A 19,353-nucleotide genomic window follows, 5' to 3' on the forward strand; every position below is an offset into this window, starting at 1 on the left:
ATCAATGGACTACTGCTATAATTTTTGGCTATAAGGGGTTGTCTTAGTTCAAGTGCACTGATCCCAGTGCATGCTGAGACAGAATTACATGCACAAGAGATATATTGGGGGAAAAGCCTATGAAGAATCAAAGGGAAAGAAAGCAGGAGCCAGGACAGAGGACCTTCAGACCATGATGCAGGTCACACCCCTGGGCAAGGAGAGAGGGAAGGAAAGACTATCACAATTGTATAGAAGGAGCCTCAGACTATAGTGCAACGTCATGAAAGCCTTGGTCAGGCTGATAGGGAGCCCAGAATAAAGATTGCCCATCAGAATAGTTTCATGATGGGCAGAAATGTCCAGTCTCCACCATGCTTAGTCATTGGGTGGTAGCAGCCAGGAGAGTGTGCCCTTGGCATGAACATAGTAGCGGATCTGAAGGTGTAGCAGCTTCAGGCTGCCGGCCAACTAACCTCCTCACAGTAGGTTTTCTTGGAGGGAGATCTGAATGGCTCAACTCCATGACTGCCACAGGGGTACAGGAAAAATGTGTGGGAAATATATGAAGGAGGAATTAATTTAAATGGAGGTGTTAGGGAAGCCTCATGGAGGAGTGAGGTTTGAGCTGGGCTTTGAAGAGTGGGAGGGACTGGCAAATTTGGCAGGGGCAGCCTACCACCTGTGGATTAAGATGCCTAGAAAGAGGCCATGCATAAGTGAGTTGCAGGAAGTTGTACGGAGAAGAGTTGTTCAGGGCATGAGCTTTCAGATTTTATTTTAATGCCTTTCTTGACAAGTAAAATGTCCCTCCCTCAAGGATCTCTGGACTTATCTTACCAATATTTTCCAGAGATTCTCTTATAACATTCAATTGGGTCTTTATTATGGTGCATAAATTACTGAATGTCAGTATTCATGTTTTGTCGTTAGCAATTAATAGAGTGATTTAACATGCTGCATTTCTGTAAGGATGACAGTAGAGAGGCCAATGTTTTCCCTCATGAGAACCCTCTGGAAATTAAACATAAATCATAAGAAAAGAGTCAGGTTGCTAAAATGCAGTTCTCATCAGGGGTATCTCTTATAAACCACCATTTTATGTGCAGAACTGAAAGCATTGCTCACATGCTTCCCAGGATGAAACTGTCAGCATTAACACAGGTACATACTCACCTGTTCCAGGTAGTTTTACCTGAGTTGACTGAGGAACATCCGGGGAGCTGGAACTGTACAGTAACTGTTTAAAACAAATACCAGGGTGATTATTTAGTGTTTTTATTGTTGTCCTTTCAGGGGACAGTAAGTGTTACTTTATTAGCATCTACTATCAGATGAAGCCCATCAGCCTCTCAGCTCCTGTCTCCTTATTTTACAGCTGTCTGTGAAAGTGGCTGTCTCAACGGAGGCAGGTGCGTGGCCCCAAATCGATGTGCGTGCACTTACGGCTTTACTGGACCCCAGTGTGAAAGAGGTAATTTTTTTTAATGTAGCGGTGTAAAGATGTTCTAGTGGCTAAAACTATGATTGATTTCAACATGCATTGGGTTCTTGCGGCTGCTTCGTGAATTTTGCTGAGCTTTGAGGGGGTTTCTGAATTGTCACTGGGAAGGTTCCTAGGATGACAAGACAATGGTCCTAAGTCTATGAATGTTATTCAGTAATTCTTGCCAGTGGACTGCAGGACTCAATAGTGAGCCTATGCATAAGTACTAGTTGGCATCAAGATAAAAAGAGGAAAATTTTCCATAGAGTAAGGATTGAGCTCATTATTATCCTAGTAAATTAGGGAGGTGGCTCCAAATAAAACATCTGTATGGCAAGGGGAAAAACCCAGAATGAAACAAAAATTGCACCTAAAGATCTATTAAGACCTATTGGCTGTAGTGGTATACAAGCTCGGCATTCAAAGTTCACTAGAAATACTGATGGCTGAGAAACTGTGCTTTCACACCTGTAGTTTATTGAGTACCCACTGCGGCCCACTGACATGTGTGTAATCATCATCACTTTTCCGTCTGAGAAGATCAAGGCTCAGGGAGGTCAAGGGGGCTGCCTAAGGTCACACACGTAATAAGCAGCTTTAATTTGAATGTGGGTTTTCAGTTTTCAAGTCTAATGTATACTGCTGCTCTTAATTAAAAGAGATTTCTACCTGATTTGCCTATGCATACAAATAGGATATTGAGATGTATATAAATGTGCAGTAGTCTTAAATACCCACCGCCCTGACCTTTGCTTTGTTGATCATCTTGTCTTTATATTCATAGCCATGTTTTCATTGTTCCTAGTTTTATAGTGAAGATTTTATCATGAAGATTTAGGAGGTTCCTTTAATACAAAACTGCAAAAACACTCATGAAAAATACCCATTGAAAAATATTCATGAACTTTTTAAACTGCAGTCATCACCTTTATCCAAAGTTGTATATAGATCATTTTATTCTAAGATGGAAAGTAAAGATTCAGTAGCAAGTGTTGAATATATGTTATTTAAAAGCAAAGAGCACAGAGTGGTATGTGAGAAATTGTCTTCTGTTTGTAGTTTTATGAGTTCGTCTAAATTCAGTTCTTTGCTGATAAAGCCACAATACCTATTTTAGCAAGTAACTCTATTATTACTGGATAGATTATATTGTATCTCTGTTCACAAGGGCACTGCATGTTATGGATATGTGATGCCTCATGGGCTCTTGGCCTTTACATTGTACTTGGCATCGTTTTGGAGTCCCTCTTTAAAACTGTTTCTCCTTACAACTTGATGTATTTTTATGGACTTGGAGCTAATGTATATCTGATGGTCTCAAGAGACAACTGTTTTGATTAGGTAGTATCATTCTGTGGCCTTATTATTTACTCCTTGATGATGATATAGGATTTAAATTGTTGAGGTTAAATTTGTTAACATGTAACTTGAACAGTGTGAAAATAATTCTGGAAGTGATAATAGTGGGCTTAATTTGTTTTAGAAAAATCACTAATAGAATGAAGTTACAGAGCATTTTACCTCTAAGAATCTGGTTAATAATTTGCTGCAAAGAATATTGATACCCATAGTTACAGATATTGATAAAACAGTCTAAAATAAAGAGGGCATGATATTTAACCATTCCACACTTATTTCTTCAAAGACTTGATCTTTGACCAAGATTAAGAAATGATGTGAATGGGTTAAGTTACTAAACTGCAAATCAAAGCTGGCATGTTACTTAGGGATTTCTCCAAATTTTGGAGTGTCTTTAACTGCTTTCCTCCCTGATAAGGGTATCCTAAAATTTGCACTTAGGTGTAAATATATTTTGACCCAGTAGAATCTTCACAGTAGTGATTATCTAAATAAAATTCATCCCTAAATGGCAGATTTTCAGGCATTTGTGGTTGTGGAGAGTCGGGAGGAGGCAGGCTCTCTTTAATCATTGCCCTTTGCCTCTTCTGCCTGGGAATACAGTCCCAGACCTTCAGTGGGAGAAGGGAAACATGAGTGCGATTTCTCTCACCACATGGGAGAGGGGAGGCTCTTTGATTCCAGGATTGTATTTTCATTTTTAGTCTTCACTGTTTTCTGCTCTTGTGGAAGTCATCTGCTTACCTCTTTAAAGAATTAGAGGCAAGATATCCTATTACTCAGACGAATGCTTGTGATTTCAAGAGTGATTAATAAAAATATAGGACTGAGTCAGCACAAATCCATCCTGAAGCATAGGGAAGTATTCAGTGTCACTTCTGATGGTGGGTTAGTATACTTACTAAGTTGTTCAGCTATGTAGGCCAGTTGCATTATGTTTTAAATGGAATGTGACTTTTTATTTATTTGTTTATTTTAAATAAATTTATTTATTTTTGGCTCCGTTGGGTCTTCATTGCTGCGTGCAGGCTTTCTCTAGTTGTGGCGAGTGGGGGCTACTCTTCGTTGTGGTGCACAGTCTTCTCATTGAGGTGGCTTCTCTTGTTGTGGAGCGTGGGCTCTAGGCACGTGGGCTTCAGTAGTTGTGGCTCACGGGCTCAGTAGTTGTGGTATGCAGGCTCAGTAGTTGTGGCTCACGGGCTTAGTTGCTCCGTGGCATGTGGGATCTTCCCAGACCAGGGATTGAACCCATGTCCCCTGCATTGGCAGATAGATTCTTAACCACTGCGCCACCAGGGAAGCCCTGGCTTTTTATTTTTAAAAATGAACTTCCAGGAAGTCTTTACTAATTTTCTTTCCTTCTTCTAGGAGGCTGAGCCCAGGGCCTCTTCTGCATTCTCTCTGAGCACTTTCTCCACATATCTTTTGATAGCACCTACCACATTGTATTGAAATAGCAGGTTTCCATGTCCATCTCCCCCATTAGAGTGTAAGCTCTTCAGCAGCAACTGTGGTTTCATCATCATTTAAATTCCTAAGCCAAGCTTAATGCGTGATGCACAGCGTATGGCCAATAAATGTTGAACTGAATTTATTTTGAAGCACCAGAAAATCTTGAGATATGATTATCAGATGATGAAAAAGTATCTCCTGGAAGTAACTGCTGCTTGCCTACTTGTGGACAATTCTGGATATTTCTCATTGGTTTCATTTTAAACAGAGCTTGCAGTGTTGAGTCCTAATTGAATTTGGCCCCATCTTTCAGGGCCACATGACTGTCATTTTCAGTTGGCAAGGATGCAGAAAAGAAGGTATGTTTTGACCTAAGCCAGGTGGCAATAAACAAACAAACAAACAACTTCCTATCATGGTATAATACACATGGAAGGGGACATTTCAAATGTGTTACAAGTACCTCTCAGGATAATCATCTTTGTCCCTGAGAGGTCTTGCAACTATATGTCTGCAGCTACATCAGAGAGCCAGTACAAGTGTAGACTATCCTTTGGGGGGTGATACTGGCAGGATTTGGATCCCTTTAAGCTAGTAAGTGAATCTTAATAACCCATGAACATAGTGTTTTGGTTTGTGATGGAGACAAGCAGTGGATCCATGCTTGAATTATGAATAATAACATTCATTCAACAAATGCAGTCAGACTATGAAGCAAATCTGTCTCACTTGTAGCTTTTAGCCTGTAAAATATGTTTTAAAAAAATTTTTGGCTAGTCAGCCTCATTGGGCAGGTGACAATGATACTATTGCCTGCTACGCTCAGAGGAAGAAAAGAAGAGGCCTGTGACTTGTTTGGCCTGTAATGTTTACTTTTTAAAAACTGAATGTGAGTACCTTTAGTTATAGTCTCTAGCTTGCCACAATCCTTACCACTCCCTATTGTCTTACATCCTGCTCCCTTTATTCATTTAGCTTACTTTTTAGCCCCTGTGGGCACTTGAGTTTGCCACCTCCTGCTACATTCTGTATCAAAGATTGCATCTCTTTGCGTTTTGTTTCACATGCCAAGTTTCTTTCATTATTCTTCCTCTTATATATTTTTTTTTCTGTAAATTTACATTTATGGTTTTCCTGATTGCCCCCTCCCCCTCACTTTTGCATTCTCTCTGCTTGGGTCTTGAGCAACCAATAAAACTTATCATTGCCTAAGCTCAGTGGTATGGTATGTTCGCATTTGTTATTAGAATATTGAAATGAGGTCAGTGCCTGTTTTGGCAATGACAACATAAGCTAGTTGTGTATTGCCATAGTTACTGCCAACAAGACTATTGGAAGCACACTTTCTCTTGCCATCTTGCCTCAGAATGCAGACTATTTAAAATCTTGTTAAATGCTCTTATATTAAACACAGTGAATCATGTGAGTGGATGAGACTTCTCAAGGTAATGAAAAAAGAGAGAAGAATGATGGAGATAGACCTGAACTTGGAGACGGGGTGGGGTTACTGATGAACAGGCCTGAGGAAGAAGAGAACAAAAGATAGACACTGAGAAAACATGGAGAGAGGCAAGAGAACTAGGGGAGCACTGAGCCAAAGAAACTAAAAGCAAGAAGGACTTCAAGAAATAGCTTGGCAGTTGTTAGACTCTTCAAGGATCAAGAAAGAATGAGAATAGCAAAAGGCCCTTTGATGTGATAACAGGTGACATGGACTGGGTACTTAGAGGGGGCAAGACAGTATGCGGAACACTTGACTTTGGTGATTTGCAACAACCTTATGAGAAAAGTCCTATAATGAGTCCCATTTTATAGAGGAGCAAACAGAGGCAAAGAGAGGTCAAAGAGCTTGCCCAAGGTCAGATAGCTTGTAAGTGGTACAATCAACAACTGAACCCAGCCGGTCTGGCTCATAAGCCTGTGTACATGACCACTGTGCCATACTTGGGTTTCACTCAGAAAGAGGTCATTAGTAACTATAGAAAAATTTCTGAGAAATTATAAGAAGAAATCTAGAACTAAGAGTTTTAGAGTGAAAGTTATAGATTGGGGGAAAAAAGCCTTTCAAGAAATTTGGCAAGGTAGGTAGTTTTCCTCTCTGGAGGAAGAGTTGAGCTAAGTTGCTTTTAAATCATTTTAAAAGCCAAGAGAAAGAAGTCTTGAGTATTGCTTGGGTGTATGTAATGCAGGGTTTGGGGATATTTCTCTGTTTGATTGATTCTGATATTTTAAATATAATAATCCATTCTTGGAGAGAGGATGATTCCTATCTGTTTGCAGTACATATAAATTGACTCCAAATGACTGAACCAACATTCTAAAATGTAGCCATAGAAAATGAATATTGTCGTTTAGTGCAGTTACCATGGAAGGTTATATAGTTTTCCTACAATATTACAACTCTTCGAGCCATATTTGGAAACTCTTTTTTGTAATTACCTTTACAGAGTCAGCAATTCATTCAAGTGAGCATGTGACCATTTTTTTCCCTTTATGGGAGTCATTTGAGTTTTTAGAAACAGCCTAAAATAGTGTCAGTTCTAGTGACAACAGTCAATAATCAAACACATTAGTCATTTGGGGTCGAAAATTGACTTAGATTAAAAAGCAGTGAAAAGAATTCTCTTGCATGGTTCTTAAAACACATGGAATTAGATTAATATTTTAATGTCAAACTTTATGTGAGCCAGAGTATGAAGCCTTTTGGAAGCATAAGTGCTAATAACAAGAAGTTTTCTATCATTACTCCATCTGGAGGTCTTCATTATGTACCGTCTGAATGTAAGCATGGACACGGATTCTTCGAAATCCTGAATCATTTGTTCAATGTTAAATTCCTACCCAAGTCTAAACTGTGAAGACAATACTTGGATTTTTCCCAAATCAAGAAAGTCTGTTGGCTGTTCTGCTGGCTATTAGTAGAAAAAGTATAGGGGAAAGCATTACTGAACTGATAACTTTAAGAAAAAGGAACAATGCGGGGCAAATATGGAATAGAATAAAAATCAAAGAACGGCAATAATTCATAGTCCATCAAAGAAGCATGACAATGAAGGTGAACTAAGTCTGGTCATCATACTTGCCCTCTTAAGGGATTCCAGTATTAATGGAGCTGGAAAAGGCATTTAGTTTTTTGTTTTTGTTTTTCTCCAGTAATTGAAGAATAGAACAGAGGACAGGTAGGTTGGTTGTAATTCTCCTTCATTCTCTTATGTGCAGTTGATATATGAGCAACTCTGTTATCTTCATAACTTAGCTTCTCTGTTGATTCACAAATGATGGTTTTGCACGGGGATCTTTTCTTTCTCTTTTTCTTTCTTTTTTTTTTTTTTTTTTTTTTTTTGCGGTACGCGGGCCTCTCACTGCTGTGGCCTCTCCCGTTGCGGAGCACAGGCTCCGGACGCGCAGGCTCAGCGGCCATGGCTCACGGGCCCAGCCGCTCCGCGGCACGTGGGATCTTCCTGGACCGGGGCACAAACCCGTGTCCCCTGCATCGGCAGGCGGACTCTCAACCACTGCGCCACCAGGGAAGCCCAGGGATCTTTTTTAATGATTTCATAGAAGAGAGTTCAAAAAGCTATCCTGAAAGCAGTTGATAAGCATTTATTTTGTAAAGCCAAAAAAGCAGTGTCTGCATTGTGTCTAATGAATGGAAAAGACTAACATATAATGATCCAAATATATAAATAACCAGGTGGTGCATTTCAGATACATTTGCCTCATTAAAAGAAAGTAGAATCATGGCCTACTCTCAAAGGGCTGTCTAGAAACCTTCATGGAATCAAGTGCCGATTTTCTTGTGCTTTTTTCCTTGCAGTTTTTCTGGAAGGTGTTAATGAAATGTTTGGAAGTAAATTTTACAGTGCTGCATTTATGACACTAATTTAACATAATTTTATACTTTAGGCAGCTATTATTAAAGTTCCCAGAGTAAATGCCATAGGCTAACTCCCATTCTCACAGTGTCTTTGGAAGGCAGAGCTCTGAGAACTCTGCTTATTTTCTTTTCTCTAAAAAGGTAACAAGCAATAAACTGTTGTTTCTAAAAAAAATGTTGAAGCCCTCTGTGAGCCTAGCTTTTGGTATTTAGTCTAAATGGAAAGTAAATACTAATGTGTAGAGAGCAGAGGCAGAACGCCTTAAGTGTTACTATGCATCTAAAGTGGTATTGCAACATTTCTCAGTTGGTGTCTCATTGAGTAAACTTGATTTTCCTAAAATAGTTCCAGGAAATATATCTGTTGACATAGACGTTCAGTTTCTGTGGTTGAGGAGCTGTATGCAAGTAGGGAATGTATGCTACCATACCATGCACACGCCTGGTATGACCAGCAGGACTGGTGGGATGCAATCATAAAGCAGTTTAATTTTTGTCTCCCACTCACTGTCTCTCTCAGTCCACTCAGTGGGCTACTTTTTCCCCTGCTGGGGGATGAAATTTTCTGGTCCTTTTCAGACTTTCTCCCGTGTGGGTCTCTCACATGAGCAAAGGCATCTATAGTTGACTTACAATGTTGTGTTAATTTCTTCTGTACAGCAAAGTGATTCAGTTTATATATATATATATATATATATATATATATATATATATATATATATATATATATATTTATTTATTTATTTATATATATACTTTTTCATATTCTTTTCCATTATGGTTTGTCACAGGATTTTTTTTTTTTTTTTTTTTTTGTGATACGAGGGCCTCTCACTGTTGTGGCCTCTCCCGTTGCGGAGCACAGGCTCCAGACGCGCAGGCTCAGTGGCCATGGCTCACGGGCCCAGCCGCTCCGCGGCATGTGGGATCCTCCAGGACCGGGGCACGAACCTGTGTCCCCTGCATAGGCAGGCGGACTCTCAACCACTGCGCCACCAGGGAAGCCCTGTCACAGGATATTGAATATAATTCCCTATGCTATACAGTAGGACCTTGTTGTTTATCCATCCTACATGTAACAGTTTGCATCTGCTAATCCCAAACTCCCATTCCTTCCCTCTCCTCCCCTCCCTCCCACAAGTCTGTTCTCTATATCTGTGAGTCTGTTTTTGTTTCATAAATATGTTGATTTGTATCATATTTCAGATTCCACATATGGCATCTATGTTCTTATTGGTTGCTTACATTTCCTTCCTCAACCCGGGGTGACCCCTGGTACCTCCAGCCATCTGAGGCCTCTGCTGCTCTAGGAGCCCTCTGAGAAAGGATCTAAGCTCACTCCACATCAGCTTTCTCCTACAGTGGCCCACAACTAGTTAGCAGGAAACACTCATGCATTTTTTTTTGTCACAATAAATTGACAGAGTGCAAACCAACTTTGACATGGTAACAGCCTCTCCCATGAACCATGTCTGAGCATCTGGCCAGCCAGTTTCCAAGCGTTAGGCAGTCTGCAGTCCACAGCGTCCTCCAACCTGTTGCGGATACATAACACACATCGTGCGGTCTGAGCATTCTCCCTGAAGCCCCTTTCATGACTTGTCATCATAATGTGGTCTTCCACCAGTTTCCTAGAGAGAGCTAGTGACAGTTCAGCCCTCTCCCAAGTAACTCCCGTCCCATCTCTTATTACCTTGGATGTTTTGATATTCTTGATATTCATGAGTGTTTAAGAGCCCTGTGACCAGATTGTCATCACATCCTTCGCAAATTCTGCATCATAGTGTCACACTTGACTTAGAATGTGGCATCTGTTGTCTTGTGCTCCAGTTCAAATATCCATTTTAACATCCTCTAGTATTATCAAAGTGAATAATTTAATAAGCTATTAAATTTGGTGTTAAATTTGGTATCATGGTTTAATCTTCAGGGACAGTTTTTTAACTTTATTGGTTTTTTTTCTTTTCTTTTCTTTTAGCTCTTATGAACTTTAAAAGAAGATGAAACTAGTTTTTATCAGTAGCCACATTTAATATTTGGACCACTTTTCCATTTTTGGATACTCAGAACACTAGAGCAGCACTGACTAATAGAAATATAATGTGAGCCACATATGTAATTTTAACTTTTCTAGTAGCCACATGAAAAAGTAAAGGGAAACAGGTAAAATTAATTTTAATAATATATCTTATTTAACCCAGTATATCCAAAAGTTTTATTTTAATAGGTACCCAACATTAAAAATTACTGAGATAGTTTGCATTCTTTTTTCCATACTAAGTCTTTGAATTCTAATGCCTATATTATGCCACATCTCAATTTAGGCCAGCTAATAGCCACGTGTGGCTAGTGGCTACCATATTGGATAGCACAGTTCTAGAGCTTTGTTTCTAGTCACATCATCACTCACCTAAGGTCTCTGTCAGGTCTCTAATTTTCTTTCTTCCTGCTGCTGTTTATTTAACTTTTAAGAAAGCAGCATCTTAGAGAATCATAGCCTATGTTGCTATGTAAAAGTAAACCAATTCAAAAAAAAAACACAGAGTTAGGGACCTCAGATTAGAGTCTAATTTCTCGGGATATTTGTCTAAGTGGAGTTTTGTTCAAATATAAGTGATAAATGAAATCTCTTGTATTCATGTCAATTAGATATAACAACTGTAGCAAATATTTCATACAGGCTCAGCCCTAAGCTAGGCACTAAGATGGAATCAGAGGGGAGTATATAGTTCTTGTCATCAGGGACTTAAAATTCTTTTTTGGAAAGATAGAAATACATCTATGAAGGAGTTAAAAAAGCAGGGCAAAGATTTATTTAGTTAGGCAGAGTAGATGAGGGAAAGTGCTACAGATGAAGGGAAGAGACAGTACAAAGATGCAGAGGCTGGAATTGACCAGGGGAAAAGGGAGGAAACAGTCACCCTTAGGAAGTCCCTGCTATACCAGACTCTCAGTGTTTGGAGACCTCCTAGGAGAAAAGAGGAGGGGGGCATGATGTCAACTTGCTTAACTCCAAAGAAGGAAAGGCCTATTTCAAGTCTCTCTGTGTTGCCCTTCTATTCTACTGAACTGTGCTTCTGCACAATTTCTATATGAGGCATGGTATTGGGATTTTAAAATATTTTCCTTTGTATATATAACTTAGTGGGTGGACTGGTCTATTTCTGAAACTGTTTTAGCTTAACCCTATGGATAGGAGGCTGGAGACCCTACCAGTTTTATATGCTCAATTGAGAGTCCTATGCTTAGTGTTTACGTTCCTTAGCAGTTATGGCCTCTAGAGAATCTGTGCTGTTTTTGGTTTATAAATGTATATTGAACAAATATATGGGACTTTGTAGTCCAGATGATGTGCCAAAGTACTTTTTGCAGAACATTAGTCCCATGGGGGTTCTATGAAATGAAGTTTCCATGGTCAGAAGGATTTTGGAAACTCTATACCATGTCCTCTTCTTGAAGAGGCACTGGATGTGTTAGCATATTAGCTCTTGGGAGTCCTGCAAGAAGGTAACTCTTTTTACATAGCATAACTCTTTAACCCAGCACTTTCAAATCTATTAATTTTAGAATTAATTAATTAAATTTATAAATTAAATGTAATCCCTGGGGTTTGGTTCTTAAATATTCTAAAGTATGATGATGAATGGATAAGATGTGGTATATAAATACAATGGAATATTACTCAGCCATAAAAGAATGAAATTCTGCCATTTGCAACAACAGGGATGGACCTAGAGAGTATCATGCCCAGTGAAATAAGTCAGACAGAGAAAGACAAATACTCTATGTTATCACTTATAGGTGAAATCTAAAAAATAAAGTAAATAAATGTATATAACAAAACAGAAACAGACTCACAGATATAGAGAACAAATGAGTGGTTATCACTGGGGAGAGGGAAGGGGGTGAGGGATGAGATCGGGGTGTGGGATTAAGAGATACAAACTACTATGTATAAAAGAGTTAAGCAACAAGGATATATATCATACAGCACAGGGGAATATAACTGTTATTTTATAATAACTTTAAATGGAGTATAATCTATAAAAGTATTGAATCACTATGTTGTACACCTGAAACTAATATAATATTGTAAATCAACTATACTTCAATTAAAAAAAAATACAGTATGACTTAGGCAAAGTGAACTCTTCCATTAAATAGTGATAAGTTCCTGGTCCTGAAAGGTTTGATGTGGTTGGCATGCATGCCATCTGGTTCTTTTCAATCTTTGGGGGTACTACTTACCAGAACTAGCAGTATCAGATATGCTTGGAGCTAGAGCTTCCTTTTATAGATTGGTTAAATTCTCTTCTTTCAAAGTCAAGATTAAGATGTATTCCTTCCCCAATCCTTTCCTGACCATAGGGAACTCCACCACCAACCCCATCTATGTCGTTGCAACTTGACTGACATCACCACCTCTGTCTGACTGGACCCCATTCACATTTCTATTTGATAGTTAATGCATGTATTAAACTTTTGGTATTTGTCATGCACTTTAAGCCAAATCAGCCATGTTAGTATTTTTACTTCTCTAATTAATTCTTGTTCTTCTTGCATTTTATTACATTTTAAAATAATTGGGTGACCTAACCTTATCTTTGGGGATATATACTGATGGGTTTCAATGTTGTTCACTAAGAGGTGAGGAATGAGTGTATTCATCTTGTCAAAAAACTTTTTTCTGTGACATTGATTTTTGTGTTGAAATACTTACATCAGCATAAAAATATCTAGAATCCTATTTCATGGCTTTTAAGAAGCCTTATAAGCAAGTTAAAAATATTTTCTTCACTAAATGAAACACAAATGACATTAACTTAAAATATAGAAATATGTATATACAGAAATATAAATATATGTGAATATTTTATATATATTCAGTATTTTCTTTAAAAGTTAAATTCAGCCTATTAGACCCCACAATTTGGGAATTACAAAATTTGCTAATCTAGATCTAGTTTGGGAGCTAATAATATGCTGATTTATATATAGTCTTCCAGCCAGGCTATGATCCCTCCCATAGACCAAAGAACAAAAACTGTATCTGATACTTCTTGCTGCCTCACTGAGTACCAAACCCAGTGCTATGAAGAGAGTAGGTGTTAATTTACTTAATTTAACTGTGGGATCTCAAGGTTGATGAGAGAGAGTATTTAAATGTGAAATATACTTTAATACAATTTTATATCTGCTTAATACACATTTTTTTAAAAAAGTACTCTGAAAACAGTACCTACAAATACATGTGTATCCTATGGAAATATTAGTATAGCTATTGATAATTGAAGTATGTTGGAAGTGAATTCTATGGGACACATGAAAGGAAATGTTCTCCAACTTTCCTACCATATACCCTCTGCAGCAATCCCTTTCCTCTGAACTGTTTCAGAAGAGCTTTATAAGTAAACAGGAGGTTGGAATATTTATTTCCTCCAGAAATAAAGAACGTTCTAAAGGTGCACTTCATAAAAGAGGCCCTCTCTTTCTATCTCTCTCCCTGGAGAGCCCTTATCCTCCTGCCTGCCTTCTCTTAGGAGACATTGTTGACCTTCACCGTTGGACACTCAACCAGGTGAAAAGAGAAGACTTGCTGGTTTGGGGGCAGATTTTATCTACATTGAAAATGTTCTTTTAAATATGTATTAGCTCTTAGGGATCATTTCTTTCCTAACATCCCAATGGAAAAGCTTATATTCTGTTAGGGATTCTGGTGAAGTAGTCTTTAAATGAAAACTAGTGAACTTTAAAAGACAAAGGCAAAGGCATGACCCTCCAGAAACAAATTTTGATTCATTCTCTGTATAATGGTTTGTAAGCTTCACTTGCAGAGTGGGGAATATTTTAGAACTTACTTGTTGCTCTGAGAAACATAAAAAAGCAGAGGCATACATCCATCTTAATAATATAAAGCTAGCTTTGGAAAGCAGTGTGTAATAGAAGTTAGAATTGCCCTCTTTGAGGAAAACAACCCTTAAATACTGTAGAATAGTCTCTAATTTAAAAAAATAGCATTATGTGGAATTGGATAGAGCTATTTCTTTTCAGACCTTATTTAGTATTTACTTCTTTCTACAGTTTTCCACAGCGCCAAACAGAACGAGCTATCACAAAACCAAACAGAAGGTGATGACTCTGAGAAGTCATTGCAGCCCTTTACTGAGTCAACCTGAAGTGTGCACAGGCCTCCTCTGTTCTCTTGCCTCCTGAGTTGTAATTCTTTTTTTTTTTCCTGAATAAGAGGAAATGATAGGGAAATTGTTTTCAAAACTAAATTTTATTCCAAAGGAGTCCTCATTCCAACTTGTCAATATCACATGACAATAATTTTTAATGTCTTTAAGATACCTAATCAGGAGACATTGTGCTTTATAAATTACCTCACCATTCCTGGAAAACTGGTTAAGAACTCAGAGTCTGAAGAAAATCCTGCCATTTCTTGGCTGTGAAGTCTTGTCTCTCAGCCATGGTTTCCTAATCTGCATCATGGGAATAATAATAGTACCTATCTTGTGAGATTGTTAGGAAGATTAAATGAGATAATATACAAAGTACTTAGCATGGGGCCTGGCATATACTTAATACATGTTTAGTAGGTATTTACTATTAACATTCTCGGTCTCATGAAAGTGAGAGTAATCTTTGTTGAAAATGTTGTTTCAGAAAAGGTATCATGAAACTTTCAGCTGCTACTACAGTTAACCTAAATGTAGAGGCCCCAATGTAACTATGTTTTCCACTTAGAAGTTTTGTTTTCTTACTGGAACAGCATGTTTTTTGGATCTTCTATACAGGTGAAGCCCAACATTCTTATTTTGATATCATATCAACCATATGCTTTTTGTCGTAGCAAAGGCTAAGACCCCAATTGTTGCAGTTCTAGCAAAGGCTAAGACCCCAATAGTGCAAATATTAACAAAGGGAGGAGAAAGCCAAGTGGTGAGTGGCAACCATTTCCATGAAATGTAATGGTGACTGCAGCCCTGAAAAATATCAGTTTTCACAACAAGGGTTACTAAAGGGTTACTAAAAGCTTTTGCTTACTTATATGCACAGATACAGAAGGAGAATGAACTTGTCTCTTTGTAAAAGGCCAGCCGTGAAATATAAGAGATACTTAGCTATTTTAGAAACGTGGCGTTGTAAAGTCAGTGAGAGGTAATAGAAAATTATCCATCACCAAATAAACTGAACACGTATGTAAAGTATATATTCATCTCTATCTTTCTTCTTTCTAGATAGATATGAGAACTTGAGTCTATAAATATGGCATAGTCAGTTTAAGTGTGTGGTGAGGTGCTTTTACTTGTAGAATCCACATGCCATTCTTCTTTATTTGCAGATGACTAAAAGAGTTAGTCCCAGAGGACTAAAGCTAGAAAAGCCAAAACACTGGGATATTTTAAACCTATAAATTTCAAACCTCACTCATTAGAGTTCAGTTTTGTCAAATGTATCCATAAAAAGATATGATAGTAATCTAAAAAGAAAATGTTCTAAGAAGAAGAGATGTGAGTTTATTCATCATGTAGCAATTATATCCCAGGCACTATGCTAATGGCTGGAGATGTATAATAGTACATGAAACACACTTACCCCTGTCCTCTGGAGTTACATTCAGGTGGAGGAAGCAGAGATTAAACAAACACAGAAACACCTAAGTATCAGTGTGGCGAAGGCCATGCAGGAATATAGAGGGGATGAGAGCAGAGAATAGTGACACATGTGGACTGGTGGTCAGGGAGGCCTCTCTGAAGGATGAGAAGTCTCCAGCCATGTGCAGAGTGAAGGGAAACCTTCTAGATAGAAGGAAGAATATGTGTAAAGGTCCTAAGATGGCAAACATCTGTGTGTTTGAGGAGGTGAAAGAAAGCTTTATGGACAGAGTCCAGACAGTGAGAGTGAGTGATGGGAGATGAGATGGGAGCAGTGGTCAGGGGAACGTGGTAGGCGAGCACTACACACAGCGCATTAAGACAAGTGCAGTGGTGCTGTGACACCATGCTCAGGAATAATAAGAGCACTGTAGACTTTTCTACAGACACTAGAAGCCTGATGTTCAGTTTGTCCATGAGAATCTGCCCTAAAGAGCCCCCCAGTACTGACTCAGGGCTGGGAGAGTTCTTGTAGATTTCCTATGCCTTTCAAGAGAGAGGGATCTTGAGTTTTGTGTTACTTGTATTGCTTTTCCTATTAACCTTGTGCTTTTATAGGGACTCTGACCCCTAGCTTTCCCCCCAGGAATGTAATTAAACTGGAACTCAGATGCCCTTAAAATACATGAAACAAGTACATCATGAAAACGGCTTGTTCAGGCATCAAGTATTTTGAGATAATGCATGCTTTTGAGTGGACGCATGCAGACTTGTCCCCAGGGTATGCCTTTGGATGTCATAATAGCAATTCTGGTATCAATAAATCATTCACTATTTGGACAAGTCATGGCCACCACCTCAGTCACTAGATACATTTGTAATGGTTTCTGTGAACAATAACAACAGCCACCTAGCAACATACTGTTTTGGTCATGTCATTTTTATATGACTTGTGGGCTTTGGATGGATAAACTGTGTCTAATATATCTTGAAAATTGAACACCAAATATTGGTGGAGGCCCACTGTGCACAATATATGAAATCATGCTGCATGGTGTGTGACTTTATATAAGAATGACATGTGGGTGTTTTTTGCTAGTTTTTTAGTACTTTTCTGTTCCATGAGGGAAGGGCTGTATCTATCTTGTTTACCATTTTATCTCTAATTTTGGTCACCTAGTAGCTTGATAAGTATTTGTTGAATAGATGAATGGATAAGTGAATAGTTTTTAGGAAAAGTTTATTTCTTGAATTCCTTAGAACTCAAGTTAAGAAATGAGTGATCTAACATCTCTGCTTTTAATGGATGGTTTTCCCCTTGCCATTTTTAAGCCACGAGGAGTGTCAAATATAGCCAAGTGAATTCTGCAAAGAGTTAATATTTCAGAGAAGCCAAAGTTAGGTGATTCCTTACATCTATGCTGTGCTTTATAGATGTACATACAACCTTATTTGGTCCTTGGAGCAATCTTGCAAGACTGTTCATATTGTACAGTAAAGGAAAGACATTGTGTCTCGTCTAAGGCAGGTGTGTAGGAATGAGAGCTCTGTTTTCTAACTCAGCCCATACTGTGTGCATCCATATTCTCCAACAAATATTTGCCTGGCTCTTAGACCTACAATAATCTCTAGGATTGCTTTTAGCTATCATTAATTTTCTTTTTATCTTAGCTCTATCTTTCTTCTTTCCTCTCCATTTCATGCACCTCTTTGTTTTTTAGTTTATTTTATTATTTTTTTTATTGAGGTACAGTTGACTTACAATATTATATTAGTTTCAGGTGTACAGCATAGTGATATGAAATTTTTATAGACTATATTTCATTTATAGTTAATATAAAATATTGGCTATATTCCCTGTGCTGTACAGTATATCCTTGACATAGTAGTTTGTACCTCTTAATCTCCTATCCCTATCTTGCCCGTTCCCTCTTCCCTCTCCCTACTGGTAACCACTTGTTTGTTCTCTATATCTGTGAGTCTGTTTCTATTTTTTATATTCCTGAGTTTGTTTTATTTTTTAGATTCCACATATAAGTGATAACATAGAGTATTTGTCTTTCTCTGGTATATTTTACTAAGCATAATCCCCTCCAGGTCCATCCATATTGTTGCAAATGGCAAAATTTCATTATTTTTTATGGCTGAGTAGTATTCTATTTGTGTGTGTGTGTGTGTGTGTGTGTGTGTGTGTGTGTATCACATCTTCTTTATCCATTCATCTGTCGATAGACAGTTAAATTGCTTCCATATCTTGGCTATTGTACAAATTGCTACTATGAACATTGGGGTGCATGTATCTTTTTGAATTAGTGTTTTCATTTTCTTTGGATATATACCCAAGAGTGGAATTGCTGGATCATATGGTAGTTCTATTTTTTGTTTTTTGAGCAATCTTCATACCGTTTTCCACAGTGGCTACACCAATTTACATTCCTACCAACAGTGTACAAAGGCTTCCTGTTCTTCACATTCTCACCAGAATTTGTTATTTGTGGTCTTTTTTTGTGTGTGTGTGGTACGTGGGCCTCTCACTGTTGTGGCCTCTCCCGTTGCAGAGCACAGGCTCCGGACGCGCAGGCTCAGGGGCCATGGCTCATGGGCCTAGCCACTCCACGGCATGTGGGATCTTCCCGGACTGGGGCACGAACCCATGTCCCCTGCATTGGCAGGCGGACTCTCAACCACTGCGCCACCAGAGAAGCCCTGTGGTCTTTTTGATGGTAGCCATTCTGACACGTGTTAGGTCATATCTCATTGTGGTTTTGATTTGCATTTCTCTTTCGATTAGCGATGTTGAGCATCTTTTCATGTGCCTGTTGGCCTTCTGTATGTCTTCTTTGGAAAAATGTCTATTCACGTCTTCTACCCATTTTTAAATTTGGTTGTTTGTTTTCTGGATATTGAGTTGTATGAGCAGTTTATACAATTTGGATATTAACCCGTTATTGGTCATATTATTTGCAAGTATTTTCTCCCATTTGGTAGGGTTTCTTTTTTTTTCATTTTTTCGTTGGTTTCCTTTGCTGTACAAAAGCTTTTAAGTTTAATTAGGTCCCGTTTGTTTATTTCCACTTTTATTTCCTGGTCTTAGTAGACAGAGCCAAAACAATATTGCTACGATTTATGTCAAAGAATGTTCTGCCTGTGTTTTCTTCTAGGAGTTTTAGGGTTTACAGTCTTATGTTTAGGTCTTTAATCCATTTTGAGTTAATTTTTGTATATGGTGTGAGAAAATGTTCTAATTTCATTCTTTTACATGTAGCTGTCCAGTTTTCCCAGCACCACTCATTGAAGAGACAGTAGTTTTTCCGTTGTATATTCTTGCTTCCTTTGTTGTAGATTAATTGACCATAAGTGCATGGGTTTATTTCTGGGCTCTCTATTCTGTTCCATTGATCTTTGTGTCTGTTTTTATGTCAGTACCATGCTGTTTTGATTACCGTAGCTTTATAGTACAGTCTGAAGTCAGGGAGCATGATACCTCCAGCTTTGTTCTTTATTCTCAAGATTATTTTTGCTATTTAAGGTCTTTTGTCACACACCTCTTTGGGTTGCTGATACTTGGTTATTGCCATTCTCTCAGTCTCTAGACGAAGTTT

The 19,353-nt window shown here is 38.3% G+C and overlaps 1 protein-coding gene across 1 annotated transcript in view; it reads left to right on the top strand.

The window, feature by feature from the left end:
- The window catches only part of FBN1 (fibrillin 1), a gene marked incomplete at both ends in the record, with an annotated part of 254,926 nt that overhangs the window by 49,869 nt on the left and 185,704 nt on the right, over nucleotides 1–19,353 (top strand). Inside the window, one exon of the mRNA XM_079700378.1 lies at nucleotides 1,358–1,453. Coding sequence (XP_079556504.1) covers nucleotides 1,358–1,453 — 96 coding nt within the window. The remainder of the gene's footprint in view (nucleotides 1–1,357; nucleotides 1,454–19,353) is intronic.

This window comes from Hyperoodon ampullatus, assembly GCF_949752795.1.
Source record: "Hyperoodon ampullatus genome assembly, chromosome: 3".
NCBI classification, from domain to species: Eukaryota; Metazoa; Chordata; class Mammalia; order Artiodactyla; family Ziphiidae; genus Hyperoodon; species Hyperoodon ampullatus.